General features: G+C 41.7%; 1 protein-coding gene across 2 annotated transcripts in view; it reads right to left on the reverse strand.

Annotated features, from left to right (window-relative positions):
- Positions 1-5470: 5470 nt before the first annotated feature.
- LOC139448240 (apicoplast pyruvate carrier 1-like) overlaps positions 5471-20505 on the reverse strand; it is a 29706-nt gene continuing 14671 nt past the window's right edge. For both annotated transcript variants that reach the window (XM_071229762.1, XM_071229761.1), the window contains 6 exons: positions 17482-17615; positions 16216-16336; positions 13542-13664; positions 12004-12213; positions 10210-10309; positions 5471-8850 (listed from right to left, as the gene is read on the reverse strand). In XM_071229762.1, coding sequence (XP_071085863.1) covers positions 8795-8850; positions 10210-10309; positions 12004-12213; positions 13542-13664; positions 16216-16336; positions 17482-17615 — 744 coding nt within the window. In that variant the 3' untranslated portion in view covers positions 5471-8794. The remainder of the gene's footprint in view (positions 8851-10209; positions 10310-12003; positions 12214-13541; positions 13665-16215; positions 16337-17481; positions 17616-20505) is intronic.

Genomic DNA, 20505 nt, shown 5'->3' on the forward strand with positions numbered 1-20505 from the left:
CTTTTGATCCTTAGTCCACATGCGTATGAGAATGAGTAACAAGACAAGTCTTGCAAAAGGTACAAGACAAAACAAATCTTATCTTGACCAGCAAACTCCCCTGAAAAAACTGACAGTGTACAGTGGATCACTTTGTCTGAACAACAACCACGTTTACTCTCACTTTCCACACACACACCAACACAACGACTCTCCACCACCCCTCCACATACACACCAACACAGCAACCCTCAACCCCTCCATATACACACCAACACAACAACCCTCCTCCACCCCTCCATATACACACCAACCCTCCTCCACCCCTCCATATACACACCAACCCTCCTCCACCCTCCATATACACACCAACCCTCATCCACCCTCCATATACACAACAACCCTCCTCCACCCCTCCATATAAACACCAACCCTCCTCCACCCTCCATATACACACCAACCCTCCTCCACCCTCCATATACACAACAACCCTCCATATACACAACAACCCTCCTCCACCCTCCATATACACACCAACCCTCCTCCACCCCTCCATATATACACCAACCCTCCTCCACCCTCCATATACACAACAACCCTCCTCCACCCTCCATATACACAACAACCCTCCTCCACCCTCCATATAGAAAACAACCCTCCTCCACCCTCCATATACACAACAACCCTCCTCCACCCTCCATATAGAAAACAACCCTCCTCCACCCTCCATATACACAACAACACAACAACCCTCCTCCACCCTCCATATACACAACAACCCTCCTCCACCCCTCCATATAAACACCAACCCTCCTCCACCCTCCATATACACACCAACCCTCCTCCACCCTCCATATACACAACAACCCTCCATATACACAACAACCCTCCTCCACCCTCCATATACACACCAACCCTCCTCCACCCCTCCATATATACACCAACCCTCCTCCACCCTCCATATACACAACAACCCTCCTCCACCCTCCATATACACAACAACCCTCCTCCACCCTCCATATAGAAAACAACCCTCCTCCACCCTCCATATACACAACAACCCTCCTCCACCCTCCATATAGAAAACAACCCTCCTCCACCCTCCATATACACAACAACACAACAACCCTCCTCCACCCTCCATATACACAACAACCCTCCTCCATCCCTCCATATACACACCAACAAAACAACCCTCCTCCACCCTCCATATAGAAAACAACCCTCCTCCACCCTCCATATAGAAAACAACCCTCCTCCACCCTCCATATACACAACAACCCTCCTCCACCCTCCATATAGAAAACAACCCTCCTCCACCCTCCATGTACACAACACAACAACCCTCCTCCACCCTCCATATACACAACAACCCTCCTCCATCCCTCCATATACACACCAACAAAACAACCCTCCTCCACCCTCCATATAGAAAACAACCCTCCTCCACCTCCATATACACAACAACCCTCCTCCACCCTCCATATACACAACAACCCTCCTCCACCCTCCATATACACAACACAACAACCCTCCTCCACCCTCCATATACACAACAACCCTTCTCCACCCCTCCATATACACACCAACCCTCCTCCACTCTCCATATACACAACAACACAACAACCCTCCTCCACCCTCCATATAGAAAACAACCCTCCTCCACCCTCCATATAGAAAACAACCCTCCTCCACCCTCCATATAGAAAACAACCCTCCTCCACCCTCCATATACACAACAACACAACAACCCTCCTCCACCCTCCATATACACAACAACCCTCCTCCACCCCTCCATATACACAACACAACAACCCTCCTCCACCCTCCATATACACAACAACCCTCCTCCACCCTCCATATACACAACACAACAACCCTCCTCCACCCTCCATATACACAACAACCCTCCTCCACCCTCCATATACACAACAACCCTCCTCCACCCTCCATATACACAACAACCCTCCTCCACCCTCCATATACACAACAACCCTCCTCCACCCCTCCATATACACACCAACCCTCCTCCACCCTCCATATACACAACAACACAACAACCCTCCTCCACCCTCCATATAGAAAACAACCCTCCTCCACCCTCCATATAGAAAACAACCCTCCTCCACCCTCCATATAGAAAACAACCCTCCTCCACCCTCCATATAGAAAACAACCCTCCTCCACCCTCCATATACACAACAACACAACAACCCTCCTCCACCCTCCATATACACAACAACCCTCCTCCACGCCTCCATATACACAACACAACAACCCTCCTCCACGCCTCCATATACACAACACAACAACCCTCCTCCACCCTCCATATACACAACACAACAACCCTCCTCCACCTCCATATACACAACAACCCTCCTCCACCCTCCATATACACAACAACCCTCCTCCACCCTCCATATACACAACACAACAACCCTCCTCCACCCTCCATATACACAACAACCCTCCTCCACCCCTCCATATACACAACAACACAACAACCCTCCTCCACCCTCCATATAGAAAACAACCCTCCTCCACCCTCCATATAGAAAACAACCCTCCTCCACCCTCCATATAGAAAACAACCCTCCTCCACCCTCCATATACACAACAACACAACAACCCTCCTCCACCCTCCATATACACAACAACCCTCCTCCACCCCTCCATATACACAACACAACAACCCTCCTCCACCCTCCATATACACAACAACCCTCCTCCACCCTCCATATACACAACACAACAACCCTCCTCCACCCTCCATATACACAACAACCCTCCTCCACCCCTCCATATACACACCAACAAAACAACCCTCCTCCACCCTCCATATAGAAAACAACCCTCCATATAGAAAACAACCCTCCTCCACCCTCCATATAGAAAACAACCCTCCTCCACCCTCCATATACACAACAACCCTCCTCCACCCTCCATATACACAACAACACACCAACCCTCCTCCACCCTCCATATGCACACCAACACACCAACCCTCCTCCACCCTCCATATACACACCAACACACCAACCCTGCCATCCACAGTGTGAGAAGACATATGCAGACTGCCTTCGTGGTAGTGGACAGAGGGTGTCATGCCAAAATATGTCAAAAGATGGTACTTGTTGTTGCCCTGCCTGGTCAAGTCACTAGATAAGTCCAATAATCTTGAAAGCGACCTAAACCCAATTTCAACTCATCTCACCTAGCCTCTAGTGTGCAGATCGCTCTGAAATTCACAGAACCTAAACGCATAAGTTAAAACATGATTTATTTGGATGACATAACAAACTTTAATTACAACAGAATAACAAAAAAGTAAGTTTACCTTTGTTTCATGGAAATCTGTCTGGAGAACACGACAACAAGACCAGGGCCCACTTGCACAAAGTTATCTTAGCACTAAGACTATGGTAAGCCCATGATAAAGTATGGGAGTTATGATCATCTTAGCGCTAAGATCGATTTGTGCAAGTGGGCCTTGGAAGACCTTTAGCTTCACTAGTACCCCTCTCAGTTTTCTGTCAGAATGTCAGCTAATCGTATGGAACCCTTTAAACTACATTGTAGGTTTAAATGATTTGTGCTGCTTGCTTAACATTGAATGTGATGATAATTCTTGTTTATACCGCACTAGTGTGTGAGTGAGTGAGTATGGTTTTACGCCGCCTTTAGCAATATTCCAGCAATATCACGGCGAGGGACACCAGAAATGAGCTTCACACATTGTACCCCACCACCCATGTCTGGAATCGAACCCGGTTCTTCGGCGTCACGAACGAACGCTTTAACCACTCTATAGGCTACCCGTCCGCCCCTTATACCGCATTAATGAGTTTTACAGCTACAAAAAAGGCGACAACAGAGACAAACCAGTGGCACGTTGTAAATGTTGGAATTGTAGAATTTCTTATTGTTGTCAAAAGTTGAAAAGTTTGACTGCCGTTTGTTTTGATGGTTTGTTCGCGGTCACGTGGTTTTACCAAAGGGCGTCCCTCTAAACGCACTTATTTCGCAAAAATGGGAAATGGCTCATTGTGGAAATGTTATTGACACTATTGATTTAAGATTATGTCGAGGGTAATACGCTGTTTAGTCGTTCGCAATCTTTCAAGTTGGTCAGTCACTGATCTGTTACAACCTTTCATGAAAAAAGTATTTTTTATGTAAAAATGGTTTAGCTTACGGGTTGTGGGGTTATTTGTGTCACAAATGTTGATGTAAAAATACTCTATGTGCAACACATTTTAACATCAATTGTTCAAGTGACATGATTTCTATCAAACTGACTAGTTCAAAGGCGAATCGTAGTTCTCGAGATTGGTACTGGTGCCATTATGTTTTTTGTAATTCTTTTTAAGAGTAACTTTTACATTAAGGCTCATAAAACTGCACTGTAGTCATATACCTCGAATGTTACTGAATATGGCGTAAAACAACAAACAAACGCACAGTGTTTTAACAATGTTTTTACAATGCTGGGTGACGTGTCGAAGTTCTGTTCAGGGGAAGCTACTCTTACCTAACAGCTACTCATAGAGGGCGCTGCAATTCGTGTACCTTTCTTTGAGCAGACGACGCAAGGAAGACACAAGCTTGGTCCTCAGGGTAACATGATTCTATGCATTTAGCTCGTTAATATAAAATGAATGTGTTCAGCTTCATTTCTTAGCTTTAACAGAGAAGAAACAACAACTGTTCGTTCACAAATACCAGAGCGAGTCATATTTAGACAACATGAAACACAACACCATGTAACTAATGAAAATGATTAACAAACTTGTACATATTGTAAACAAGGCCGAATTCCTCGTCTGCGAGTTTGTTATTATTATTAGTTACATGGCCCTGTGCATGAAAATACCTAGTTCGTGCAAGCATGCCTAAAGCTGGCCTACTTGTTATGCATACTTTTAGTCATTTTCAACAAAAAATCATGACAGTTTATACAAAAAATACAGTTGACATTTTGACTAGATCAATCTATGTTCCTGCTTGCTCTGCTCCAGAAGACTACTGAAATGTGAAAGATTAGCATCCAAAAACTTACATCAGCAAAGGTCCTACAATAATATGGTTTAACGCAATAACATCTTTAGACAAGTGAATGCTTTTTTTCAAAAGTTCTGTCTTTAGGTATTTTTCAGATACAAATCTTTAAACAAGAAATTAACTGGTCTGGTCAAGTGTGTCAAACATTAGTTGACAGAATTTAGATGAGTAAGATACCAAATCTGTACAAAAAAAACAAGTAGACTTCTTGTTGATAATTATTCAGTGTGTGACTTTAGGTACCAATTCTAAACGTTGTAAAATTATGTCCAGTAATATTTTGAAATTATATGATAAGACAAGACAAAAGTGACATTGAAAACTTACTGCAATAAAGCCAAGTGACGGAAGTCATGTGGATATCTACAGAAAAGTCAGTGACAATGTACTCCAGTTTGTTTCAATATGTAAACTATATGTAAACTAGCCGCCAAGCTAATTTTGTTAATGGAAGCAAAATGGCAACAAAGCAATAAACATTGGTCGTAGAATGGTAATTTACACCTAGAATGCTGATGTGGCATTTTAGGACTGTTCAATATGGTGTTTTTCGACTGTATACCATATAAGACTATTTTTCGGTGTTTAAGGGCTGTATATGGTATTTAAGAGCCAAACATATGGCGTCTTTCATGAAGTAATGAAAAGCTACACACTCAGATAGTTTCTTCATCTGTAGGTACTTGGGGACATGATGACATGACATGACAATATGTGGGCTGGGGCAACCAGTACTGCATCTTCCCGAGGCAAGTGAGTTATTTGACTATAAAAATCCAGTTCTCATCCTTGCCGAACTTGGCTTGTATTATGGAGTTACATTTTGGCTGGACTAACGAGTCTATGCATAGTCCAATCAAAATCGTGCACCTAAATCGAAATCCGGTTCGTAGAGTATAATGCAGATTTCGGTCGACTGCAGGATTTGCAAAGCATGTGCACCGCTAACTCGTTGTCAACAGATATTTTCTAAATCTTTTCATGTTTTTAATCAAGGTGCTCACGTGAATTGATGCACTTCACGATGTAAGACTTGTTTTATCACAATATAGATCTTGATTATCGATCAGATTGTCTTGACTTGTCGCCACCGTTTTGTTTGAAACAAATGCAAGTGGTACGAGAGGTTGAATCTGATTGGTCAATAGAAGAGGCAGGGCATAACTCGTAATAGCCACTCGTGGCGCTACGATCGAAGCCAGGAATTCCAGCCTAGTTCGGCAAGGGTGGAAACTGGACTTTTAAAGTCAGTTGACTCTTGCCTCGGGAGGCTGGCAATATACTACCACAATTAAAAGTGACATTTTAACAGAAACCAGACTTTTACCCTGGTAATCAATCAGTCAATCAGTGAACATATTGTCATACCAAACAATGAGCTCAAATGTGAGAATTAAATACTTTCCAAATTTACAAACATTTTTGCATGTACAAATTCTAAACCAACCATGGATATACCGTGGCATGTAGTATATATATTTCAGACAGTGAAAATCCTTGGGACTCTCAGTAATAAACTATAGTGGATCATTGGCATTAAAATGGGGGTCCCAGTGGGACCACTCACTATACCAAACAAAATGGGGGCGGTGGGGTAGCCTAGTGATTAAAGCATTCGCTCGTCACGCCGAAGACCCGGGTTCAATTCCAGACAAGGGTACAATGTGTGAAGCCTACTTCTAGTGTCCCCCGCCGTGATATTGCTGGAATATTGCTAAAAAACGACGTAAAACCACACTCACTCACTCACCAAACAAAACGTGATACAAAGTATGCATGATGCCTGAAGCTAATTATAGATGAGGATGTCCTTGTTTGTATCAAAACTAAGTGAAGAAAATCTGACAAGGACTGTCTGAACATGGGTTGTAGTTCTTATGAGAACAGAAATCTCAGGCTCCTGAGGTCCTTGAGATTTACGCCTGTTTGAATCCAGCGAACCCCTGAATCTTGACAGTTTAGCATTAGGGCAGTGACAAGGACCCCTCAACTTTCATGCTTAATTTTGAACACTGTACATGCTTCAAGTGAATTAGTTCAAAATCATTATTCTAACATCCATTTCTCCTTTAGGTCCAACGGGACTTGAAGTATTTATTATTTGTGTCCACAGGAACTTGCAGTATTTATTATTTGTGTCCACAGGGACTTGCAGTATTTATTATTTGTGTCCATTCTTAATTTCAATGAATTTGGAAGCAATATTTCATGGCCGGAAAAACCTGGTCAAACTCCTATCAATTATACAGTAAACTATGTTTTTTAATGAGGCCAAAGGGATCACTAATTTAGTTCGTAAACTGTCGTGCAGATTACGGTCGATTGCAGGATTTGCAAAGCATGTGCACTGCCAAATAGTTGGCAGCAGATATTTTCCAAATCATTTCTTGTTGTAATCAAGGTGCTCACGAGATTTGATGCATTTTGCGATGAAAGACCCATGTTATCACAATCCAGAAGAGACATAACTGTAGTAGCCACTGGTGGCGCTACGATTGTGCCCAGTAATTCCAGCTTAGTACGACAAGGGTGAAAACTGGGCTTCAGTCAGTAAACTCTCTTGCCGCGGGAAGATGAAATACAGCAAATGGCCGGGATCCAAAAATATATTCATTATATCCATCAGTTCATTACAAGCATGTTCGTTCCACTGAGGTTCCACTGTACTGCAGTTGTTAACGCCTAACATTCAACTGGGTCATTATGTACAGATATATCCACTCAGCTTTACAATACAGCACACTACATCAGAGAGCATATTGACAGCAGATGTTGCGAGGATCAGCTGCCTGACACTTACAGTTTATATAGATTCACACAACTGCAGATTTCTGACAAGCAGATGTTACCTTATTATTACACGCTTTTAGTTTCACCATTTGCACCAATGCAAGCTCTGACTGCATTATTGATAGCATTATATCACAATATTTGTCATTACATCAGCATATCGCAGTTGCTGATTTCAAAATAGAGATGTGTCAATGTCAATATTCAAACTTTTGTGGATGAATCACCTATATCACACACAAGAAGATGGAGGAGGATATGTCCATATACCCGGGCAAACATCAAAATAGGCAATATCTCCCTATATCACACAACTAGATGTCCATATACCCAGGCAGACAACTAGTATAGGGGGCATCACCTGATATCACACACAACTAGATGTCCATATACCCAGGCAGACAACTAGTATAGGGGGCATCACCTGATATCACACACAGCTAGATGTCCATATACCCAGGCAGACGACTAGTATAGGGGGCATCACCTGATATCACACACAACTAGATGTCCATATACCCAGGCAGACGACTAGTATAGGGGGCATCACCTGATATCACACACAACTAGATGTCCATATACCCAGGCAGACGACTACTATAGGGGGCATCAGTTGATATCACACACAACTAGATGTCCATATACCCAGGCAGACGACTAGTATAGGGAACATTGCACACACAAGTAGATGTCCACGTACCCAGGTGGGTCATCTGGGGAATATCACCCTCGTATCAAACATACATGCATAGATGTCCATATACCTAGGCAGTATAGGGAATATTGCACGCACAATACAATGTCCATATACCTAGATAGACAACAGGTATAGGGAATATTGCACACACAAGTAGATGTCCATGTACCCAGACATACATCCAGTAATGAAATGTGTCTGTCTGCTGAGTCCCTGTGGCTAATTGCCCATGCCTTCTCCCTTCTGGCTGTTCACAGTAAGTCTGCTTTATATGTCTTTTCCTTTGGAATTTTTAACTTTGAAAACAAACATCAGTATAAAACCTGAAATAAAACCAAACAACATCATTAAAAGAGACTCCTTCACACAAAATACCAACTGAATTTAGTTTCAGGTTTATATCTATGTGAAGACATGTCCTAGAGTCAACTACAAACGTTTCCTGACCTGAAATGGTCATCTTTGGTCTAAACCGAACATCTAGTTTCTGTAGCTATACTTAAGGATTGACTGTGTGTTTTTTTTGGTTCATTGAGGTATAAATCAAAAAAAATATTGTCCAAACTGTATGAATCCGCATTGCAAATTCTTACAAATGTTTTTGCTGAGTGCCCTGTGCATGACGATACATGTGAAAAGAAAGGGAATTCCCTTGACTGTAATATTAGGATTCCCCGACATTCCGTATTGATAAAAGTAGTCCGCTTCAGTGGGCGTGGCGTAATTGTTTTCATCCAAATGCTAATCAAAATACAGGAATTTCAATGAACACAAGGAAAATTTAATTATTTAGCGTTGTTTTTGAGGAATCTGATTGTTGTTTTATGTCATTGGCAACAAAATTCAAGCAATTCTATGGAGGCCTATAAACAAAAGAACGTTTGCCATTCATATTCATTAAGGTGGAACACATACACTACAGCTCCTTTGGGACCCGTGAAGATCCAGGGTAGAATAGGTCTACAGCAACCCATGCTTGCCGTAAAAGGAGACTATGCTTGTCGTAAAAGGCGACTAACGGGATCGAGTGGTCAGGCTTGCTGACTTGGTTGATGCATGTCATCGATCCCAATTGCGTGGATTGATGCTCATGATATCGATCACTGGATTGTCTGGTCCAGACTCGATTATTTACAGACCGCGGTCACACAGCTGGAATATTGCTGAGTGCGGCGTTAAACAACAAACCAAACCAACAGCTCCTTGACTACAACATGTCTCAGGGAGCCTGATTACTGTTCCAGAACATACTACACTATATACTATCTGGAGAAAATAGCATCAGTCCACCATCCTCACAAAATGAAGGGCTGGATTGGAAATTAAAATCAAAGTTAATTTTCTGCAGATATTAGTTCTGGGACTGAGACTGAGCATTTTTTCAGTCAGCGCTTCAGAACATAAAATGTGTTCAGTGAACGATGTGTGTGTAAAAACACCATAACAAAATATTTTTTCACAGCATTTTCCCAGATTATAAGTGAGTGAGTGAGTATTGTTTTACGCCGCTTTTAGCAATATTCCAGCAATATCATGGCGGGGGACACCAGAAATAGGCTTCACACAATGTACCCATGTCGGGAATCGAACCCGGGTCTTCGGCGTGACAAGCGAACGCTTTAACCACTAGGCTACCCGACCGTCCCCAGATTATAAGAGGGTGGAACCCTTGGCTGACTTACTGCTAAATGAGAATCCTGACACCACAAAGAACATCCCGTACCAGCCTATGATGCTCTTCAGCTGGGAGGTAAGTATGGCACCCACAGGGGCTGTGATCACCTGAAGAAAAACTGGTGTGGTTAGTCAGAGTACAAGTATTCTGTGGCCATTCAAAGCACACTTTGGTCACACTAAACTACTCAGAAAGCACACGTTCAGTCATGTCAGTCAGGGTTAGAAATTGGCACTAGTCCTATAGTCCTTGCCAATCTGCCCAATAGTTAAGGTATCATAAGGACTTGTAGATATTTGCCATTTTTAAGGGTTTTGCTATATATTATCATCATAAGGACTAGTGGACCAAAAATGTTTCTACCACTGTCATTACACCCTGCACCCATCAAATCGGTCACGTTAACACACTGCAGGCACACAATCGGTCACGTTAACACACTGCACCCATCCAATCAGTCACGTTAACACTGCAGGCACACAATCGGTCACGTTAACAAACTGCACCCATCCAATCAGTCACTTTAACACACTGCAGTCACACAATAGGTCATGTTAACACACTGCAGCCACACAATCGGTCACGTTACAACAATGCAGCCACACAATCGGTCACGTTAACAAACTGCAGGCACACAATCGGTCACGTTAACATTCTCTGCAGGCACACAATCGGTCATGTTAACACACTGCAGCCACACAATCTGTCACGTTAACACACTGCAGCCAAACAATTGGTCACGTTAACATTCTCTGCAGGCACACAATCGGTCACGTTAACACACTGCAGCCACACAATCGGTCACGTTAACACACTGCAGGCACACAATCGGTCACGTTAACACACTGCAGGCACACAATAGGTCATGTTAACACACTGCAGCCACACAATCGGTCACGTTACAACAATGCAGCCACACAATCGGTCACGTTAACACACCGCAGGCACACAATCGGTCATGTTAACACACTGCAGCCACACAATCGGTCACGTTAACACACTGCAGCCACACAATCGGTCACGTTAACACACTGCAGGCACACAATCGGTAACGTTAACACACTGCAGGCACACAATCAGTCACGTTAACACACCGCAGGCACACAATCGGTCACGTTAACACACTGCAGCCACACAATCGGTCACGTTAACACACTGCAGCCACACAATCGGTCACGTTAACACACTGCAGGCACACAATCGGTCACGTTAACACACTGCAGGCACACAATCGGTCACGTTAACACACTGCAGGCACACAATCGGTCACGTTAACACACTGCAGCCACACAATCGGTCACGTTAACACACTGCAGGCACACAATCGGTCACGTTAACACACTGCAGGCACACAATCGGTCATGTTAACACACTGCAGCCACACAATCGGTCACGTTAACACACTGCAGCCACACAATCGGTCACGTTAACACACTGCAGGCACACAATCGGTCACGTTAACACTGCAGGCACACAATCGGTCAAGTTAACACACTGCAGGCACACAATCGGTCACGTTAACACTGCAGCCACACAATCGGTCAAGTTAACACACTGCAGCCACACAATCGGTCACGTTAACACACTGTAGCCACACAATCGGTCACGTTAACACACTGCAGGCACACAATCGGTCAAGTTAACACACTGCAGGCACACAATCGGTCACGTTAACACTGCAGGCACACAATCGGTCATGTTAACACACTGCAGGCACACAATCGGTCATGTTAACACACTGCAGGCACACAATCGGTGACATCAACCGATACACACCATCACACACCATCACACACGTTACCTGTGATGTAAACAGCAGCCCGTAGTTGAGAGGGTAGTGAAGCTGACCAAATGAGCGAGCTGTAGCGACGGGGAACAGGGAGAAGTTGCCGGAGAATGTGCCAAATATGAGACACACGTAGATGAAGAACAGCCACTTCCCTGCCATGCTGGTCAGCCCTATGGTCAGTAACAGGGCCGTGAACAGAGCACACAGGCACATCATGCTGATCTGGAAACACAAGGACATCATGTCAACTGTCACAAACATGGAGTGATTTGGATGAGACATACACATGGATAGAACTAAACTCAAAAGCTTTACTAGCCCGGATAAAGATAAAACACCCTTGTAATGTTAAAACAATGGGAAAATTAGAACATTTGCACAAGCCAACAGGAATTTGTATTAGCCCTGGGCTGGCGGGCTAGTCTTAAGTTCTAACCTGTCAAATGGCATTTGGACATTCTCTCTATATGACAGCTTTTGTACAGAATCTTTAGGACATTTTGGAAAATAAACTGTCAGTCCTCAGATATCAACAAATCTTAATCCTGCAAATTGCATATTAATAGTTAAACATAGAATTCCCACTTACATAGTGGGGATTCCTCAATTCTGTCTTAACATACTGTAAATCCTGATATTAATGCATCACGAAATAAATGCAAGTGTCGACCCCTGGGCTATTTTACATAGATACCCACAGTCCATACTGCTTGATGAACTTGACCCTGAACTTTGTGAGAAGCACTAATCTAGCGTTGATCTAGTGTTTGGTGTTTGGTGTTTGGTGTGAGCTTTGTCCTATGTCATTGTTTCCGCCAGTGACCCTGGCATGACAAGAAACTCAGTGTGTCCAGTGAAAAGTGTCTCCTGACTAATGTAAGCAAGGGACACTTGCAACTTCAGACTCATGATTCTAATGTCATGATTGACGGTAATTATAGATGGCAATATGATGCAGGACTGTTGAAATTACCCATTCGAACATTAATGAGTCTGATGACATTGTTGCATGACTTTAGTTGGTGTGTTCCTACCCCCTACTACATGGTCATGGCAACAGTCACAACATTACAGGATAACAATGAAGAAAATGGTTTTATTCAGTCATCAAATATTACAAAACTATTTGTAGTTAGGTCAATGATTATTATTCGATAATAGCCAACTTTCTTTGCGTGAGTGTGTGTTTAATGGAATATATTTGTTGACATACGAGTGCTAAGAGGATGGCTGACAGACTATAATGAATTGCAACTGCTGAAACTATCGATTCGTACGCGTATGCATACTCTCGACGATACGATCAGCATTTTTAAATTCCTCCAGTTATCTTCCTATTTCAGGGCCAACAATTGATATTGTTTGATATATCGCTTCACTCTTTACTGTTACTCTGCTGACTGTAATACTTGGGTCTTATGAATATTTTATTATTCTCACAGCAGGAAAAGCTGCTGTGAAGGAGGCCTAAGTGTAAGCGTAAGTGTAAGCTGTGCTGGCGTGGGGATAAGAATGTGCACTACAAGGAGGTGAATCTCTCCATACTGTACCTTGAATGAAAACCTATCAGCTAAGTGTCCCCATGCAATTCGTCCACCAGCATTAAAGACGGCAGCGAATGCTCCAACTGTGGCCAGGAAGACGTCGTCCTGTATAAACGTCTGTCCATAAGCCTGGATATGAAGAAGACGTGAACTGATGTAAACCATTTGACTTTGGTAACGCAGTGAAACGTGGAAGTGTGTCAATGTTTATAGTTTAACATTTACCACACCAACTTTAGTTTAGTTAAACTTGTGAGTGAGTATTGTTTTATGTCGCTTTTAGCAATATTCCAGCAATGTCAGGGCCAGGGACACTAGAAATAGGCTTCACAAATTGTACCCATGTGGGGAATTGAACCTGATCTTCAGCTTGACGAGCAACACTTTAACCACCAGGCTATCCCACCACCCATGTCTGCCAGAGTTGCTTTACATTGTAGAAAGAGAGGACAGGTTCCATAACCACACATCTGCATTTAGGTGATAAACTTACTTTATTTTTTAAAGCGGATGTTGTCTCAGTGTAGATTAGATACTTCTTCTCATAATTTGGAACCAATCACTTTAGTCGGCTTATCTCTATTCTACCTTGACGACAATAACGCTTTGAAAATGGTACTCATTTTGCACATGGGTAAAAAGGTCTGCTTCCTTAGAACATGCCCCCAAAAAGGTCACAGACAGTGATTGAAATAAGCATCTGCCCGAAGGACTGTGGCAGGTACATTTCGTGTAGGGCTGTAGTTTCAAATTCATATGGGTCCTTATGGCCTGCAATAAATTTAAGTGTCGATTTATCTGTCACAATAAGCTGCAGGGTTTTTTTTTAATGAGGGTCAAAAGAATTCAGTCAGGGCCTGTAGCTTCTAAAGTCTGTGGGTCCTGATGACATCCTGGCAGTGTTTTTTTTTATTTCAAAAGCTGGTCACAGGTAGTGATAAACTCAACATATACTCATGCTCAAGATCAAATACTTTCATTCTTTACTATTTCAAAATTATGCTTACAAAATATATGATTTTCAAAGAGAATTGATGAAATAACCTTACTACTAATAATAATAGATATCTATTAAATTTCATTGCAACCTGTTGCATATAATGCACTACATGGACTCAAACAATTTATTTCGCGGAAATCAATATGACATCTTTTACTGCTACTGTGACAGGTTGTAGCGATAAAAAAAAATGCTGAACAAATTTATTTCTCCACAAACTTTATTAAATGACAGGATATTAATTATTTTGAAGTTGTTCTGAATTAAAATATTGTTTTTAGTCCCAGAAAATCAGAAAATGTGCTATCATGTTACTAGATTGTCTGGTCCATTCTGTCTGGTAATGACTTGATTGTTTACAGGTGGGTTTAATGTGGTAGTACTGCTGTGTGACATCAGGCAATAGACACCTTCTTGTTACAAATGTTATATTTGGGAAAACACTTTCTGAGTAAGGTACAGATTCTCGTACTTTTGGGGGTTGAGTCCTGTCAGGGATTCGAACCCACACTGTCAGAGTGAGGCACCTAATCGATAGCACACAATGTCAGCGATCTAACCCACTCAGCCACCGAGGCTTCCACTAAAAAGAAACTACGACAGCTGGTAGTCTAGATCACGTACTTTGTGTACCCCTCTGACAAGTGTAAATTGGCACAGCTCCCATGGCCAAAAGCTATGAATATACAATGCTATTTAGAAAGTTGTCAAATGTTAGGTTTGGGAAAGCACTTTCCATGTAAAGTACAGATTCTCATACCTTTTTGGGGTGAGTCCCGTCCGGGATTTGAACCCACACTGCCAGAGTGTGGCTTTCATTATAAGTGGCTTGCGACAGTGTGATGATACCCCAAATTCCGACCAATGGAAGATATTCCTGCGTTATGCATGCCGATTTTTTGTCATCTTATATCATGACACAATGGCATGGAATAACTGTCTAAAACCGAACTTAAGAAAGCAATTTTAACGTTTGGATAAACTGCTTTTAGAGGTACTCGAGGGTAGCATGCTGAACGGGCATGCCATGACGCGTGACTGATTACATCATCTCAAGAAGACATAATTCTTCCCGTAATTATATCTTTCATGACTGTTACAAATATTGGGACCAAACAATAATGAAATATATTAGGGTGTGCTTAACTTTTATCTTTGTGTATATATCCATTGACATGAAGGTTATCAATAAATGTATTCACACGCAAGTTTTGTGTGAAAAGCCTAATTTTGAGATTTTAAAGGTATTTTGATCAGTCAGAATCAAGCATTCTTCATGAAGCATAAAAGTTCAAATCTTAAGTAATCAGACACACACCATTTGTCTTAGACCCGTTGGGGTTTCATGTTAGAATTGGTTCCACGCAACCCATGCTGGTTGTAACAGGAGACTTCATGGATGATCCCCCTCAGGCACATTCCATTACATCACCTCTTAGGACCAGTGTAGGTGCTTTATAACGAACATGCATATATAACAAACTGACGGATATAACAAACTGCTTTTTGGTTCGGTCCGTTTGCTGTATATATGCTGTGCTTATACACATATCGAACTACGGTTATAACAAACTTAAATTGGTGATCCCTTTGAGTTGGTTATAACCGTAGTTTACTGTACCTAGAATCAGGAACCAGTATTTCCTTGGAAGAAGGAGGTGAGGTATTTCCCGGACTGACCTTATACAGTGAGGAGAAGAACACCACACCCTGTCCATTGAAGAGGAAGATGAACCACAGGATGTAGAATGCTCGGTGTTTCAGCACTTGCTTCGGGTTCAGGACAGCATGCTCATCATCCCTGAAACATTGCCCGTTACTATCATGACCGAACAGTCGGTAAACAGTTACTCATACAAACCATGTCGTTGCCTTTTACCTGAGAAATAAACGAGTGGTAGTTGTTTATTGTACAAAAAAATCACTGAAGCCCCTCATGATTTGTTCTCCCTGCAGTGTTTTATTGTACGATCCATGCAGTGTTTTATTGTACGATCCCTGCAGTGTTTTGTTGTACAATCCCTGCAGTGTTTTATTGTATGATCCCTGCAGTGTTTTATTGTACGATCCATGCAGTGTTTTATTGTACGATCCCTGCAGTGTTTTAATGTACGATCCCTGCAGTGTTTTAATGTACGATCCCTGCAGTGTTTTGTTGTACGATCCCTGCAGTGTTATGTTGTGCAATCCCTGCAGTGTTTTAATGTACGATCCCAGCAGTGTTTTATTGTACGATCCCTGCAGTGTTTTATTGTACGATCCCTGCAGTGTTTTATCTCAAGATAAACAACCACCACAAGTCATTTACTTCTTATAGGAGATATCAATATTATGTACAGCTTCCTTAAGGATGTTGATGAAATGTACAAGTTTTAAAAACATTTACCCCAATTTGAATAATGATGACTCCCAAAGTAGAATCCGACCTCGGAAATGTCGGACATGGTGGGTTAAGTTTGGTTTTTCCCACTTATTCTCACAATCCTCACGTCGATTATCTGTACCTTTTCTCCTAAAACCGATTGTCATATCTCTCCCACTTTTGGAAGCAATCATTCGGCCACTGCATTTATCTGCTTAGCCCAGCTAAATCTATCAGTAACAACTTAGTAGACACTTCCCTCTCAAAATTTACTTTAATATATGACGTGGTCAAGTTGCCAGCGCATATTCAAATCTTCAGAAATGATGGCATGATAAAACAAAGTTTTATTGTAAAATAAACCATTCTTCGTTGTTCTTTGTGATTTATCACTTAGCTATCTCATATTTTGTATTACTTGACTTTCAGACTTTCTTAGAATACTTTACAGGTGCACATATATTGGAAACTGGTCATTTCCATGAATATTCCGATCCAGCAACATTCCAGCTATAAAAACCTTGTCATTGAGTTAAGAAAAATAGGCTCTACAACAAGAAATATCCCCAGAATGAACTCAGTACTTCAAAACTGCCTGCTCCAATATCTTGGGTGTCTCCCTTTGATCTAGCCTTCCCTCTTCATCTGAGCTGGTTGCAGGGATCAAGGCTTTGGTCTCGCTGTCCTCCCTGTCAGGGTTCAATGTCACATCCATCACCTGCAACATCAACTTCCAATGCTGCAATATCACATGGGACAATACGATTTCATCTACACTTTATCACTTCAGATTACAAAAATACATAGATGAACAGCATGTTATTCTTCTGGTAAAACAGAACATGTAGTCAGTATGAGCCATAATATGCAGGTGGTATAACTGACAACTACAGCATTCACATACTTATGATTATATAATACACAAAACTGAAAACTGTAAAGTAGGCTCAAAGTCAGAGAAAAAAGTTTGTCCCTCTTCCGTAACAGAATACAGGCTTTCTTTGCCATATAAAGTACCAATACCTGTCACATGCAGTCAGAGAGCAGCCAGTGACAATGCAGTGGAAAGCCAAAGTGATCAATAATATAAGCAGCATAACAGCAGCCAATAACCTTGAAGTTTGGTCAGGCAAACAGTGGTTGATAGCATGAGCAACAATGTCCATGATCGCTGACAAGTTATCATCCAACCCTGATTTTATAGACCAATGGGACTTCATCAGTTACCAAGATGTTACAATCAAAAGACATGACTAATCTCTTTCTCTGAATCTGTACTATTTACACTGAAGATACTGAACATTGTTACTGTTTACAAATTGCGAAAGTTGGAAGAATGATTTTGGATGTTAAATAGAATCCCACCCTCTTCTCTTCCAAGGTTAAATGTATCAATTATATAATTGAAACTTTTATCAACTCTTTTATCAATGTATGATCTCGGAAGACGTGGCTGAGATTCTCTACATGCCAGAACAAGAACTGTGACCACCAAATCCTCATATTCAGCAACTTTGACGACAAGTAGAGGGATCCCCTTTTGCCCAAGAGTCATAACAACAGGCAGACAAGACATTTGTGAAGCCAACAAGCAATGCCCCCCAGAGGGCACTGCACAGCCTATTAAGGCACAGCACACTGCACAACCACCCAGAGGGCACTGCACAACCCAACCAGGCACAGCACACTGCACAACCACCCAGAGGGCACTGCACAGCCCAACCAGGCACATCACAACCCCCCCCAGAGGGCACTGCATAGTCCACTCAGGCACAACACACTGCACAACCCCTACAGGCAGAGAGCACTGCTCAACCCCTACAGACAGAGAGAGATATATAATGACTTATCAATATTACAAAAAAGTTCCGACAGATGGAATCTGTGTCCTTAGAAGTAGGGCTTCAATGGGTCCAAAAATATGGACTCTAGTACCCGAGGATTAAGACCCCAGTACCCGCAATTACACATCAGTTCAATAAAACTGGCAATTATCCTATCCTATACAAAATGAAAGAGTCACAATGACATCGTAGATCACTTAGAAAACCAATGTGATCATGTATCAAATAAAATACCTTTGAAATTTGTATGCTGATTCGCTGAAGCTTCATTGAAAAAAGAATTGTCAACTTGGGAAAAGAAATTGTTTACATCTCAATGTAACACACGCCATGTTCAGGGTGAAAAAAAATATTGCACACGTGATCGTCACGTGATGTATGTTGAGATTGGTGATAGGCGGAATGGCTTCTTAGGTATACCTTATATGAAAAATAAGATCATTTGATGCTAGCACTGAAGGAAATTGTCAATAAATGACAAAATATAGATAATAAGTTAAAAGTAACATTTACAATGTTATCACAAATTCACCAGTCAGTATTTAACTTATTCTTAATTGAAAACAAAACATGAAACAATTACTAGGCTTGTAAATTTTATAGTTGACTTCTATAAGACGTTTTTCCGACATTTGAAGAGTTAATTAGAATGGGATACAGTCAAACAATGTTAATATTCAATAAAGTGATGTCCAGTTATGAATAACTTATGAAAATATTAAATCAATAATGATTAACGTTACAACGCTAAATTAGAATGAATAGGTCCACTGCTTGCAACAGTTTAATAGTTTCTTAAAACATCACTTTTAAACAAGAAATAAAGTATGTTTTTAAACTGGGAAATATCCTTATGAAATGGTTGTAAATAAGTATTGTTTCGAAAAATAACTAAACGAAAAGCTATTTACACTTTTATTTGATTTAACTGATTACTCATGAAAAAGAAAGTTACATAAAGACACGTTTCTATTAACTTATTGAAAGTCGGACAAATTAGAGTTATCTCCCTTGGTCGAGTACTCGAGGTCCTTCAAACTGGACTCGAGTCCCATTAAACTCGGCCCGTGCCTGAGTACTCGAGTACTCTTTGAAGCCCTACTTAGAAGTTAAGAACTTTCACATAGATCAAATGATCAAAAGTGTTAGTCATATAGAATTACTACAATAAACATTACATGTGAATCAATTAAAGCCGATAGTGAGTTAGGTGAAGCCATTTCAGAGAGTTTTAGTTATTGTGAGTGAGTGACTAGATCATTGCGGCTTTGAACAATATTTCAGGCATATATTACCTAAATGTGGAGGAAAGCCTGAAGTGATACAGGTCTTAGCTCTATACCACGTTGGTGAAACCCATGATCATGAGGATTGTGCTGACAAAAAATACGGACAATCAGGGCGAATCTGTGATTTGAACATACAATCACACTTAAGGCCTACACCTCTGTTGAGAGAGTTCCCCACCTTAGTTGTGGTGCGATGGGGTGATGTGAAATAGCGAAGTGTATGTGCCTGTGGCTGCTTGTACTTGTACAAACTAATGCCGATTTTATAGGGTACCATGCTGCAGTTTAACATGAATACCCCACTCAGACACAGAGTACTGACTGTCAACCATCCTTCCATGCATGCCATCCCTTCTGTCAACCATCCTTCCATTCATGCCATCCCTTCTGTCAACCATCCTTCCATGCATGCCATCCCTTCTGTCAACCATCCTTCCATGCATGCCATCCCTCCTGTCAACCATCCTTCCATGCA

The sequence above is a fragment of the Haliotis cracherodii genome, unplaced genomic scaffold (assembly GCF_022045235.1).
Source record: "Haliotis cracherodii isolate W230 unplaced genomic scaffold, xgHalCrac1.p SCAF_7, whole genome shotgun sequence".
In the NCBI taxonomy this organism is placed as follows: Eukaryota; Metazoa; Mollusca; class Gastropoda; order Lepetellida; family Haliotidae; genus Haliotis; species Haliotis cracherodii.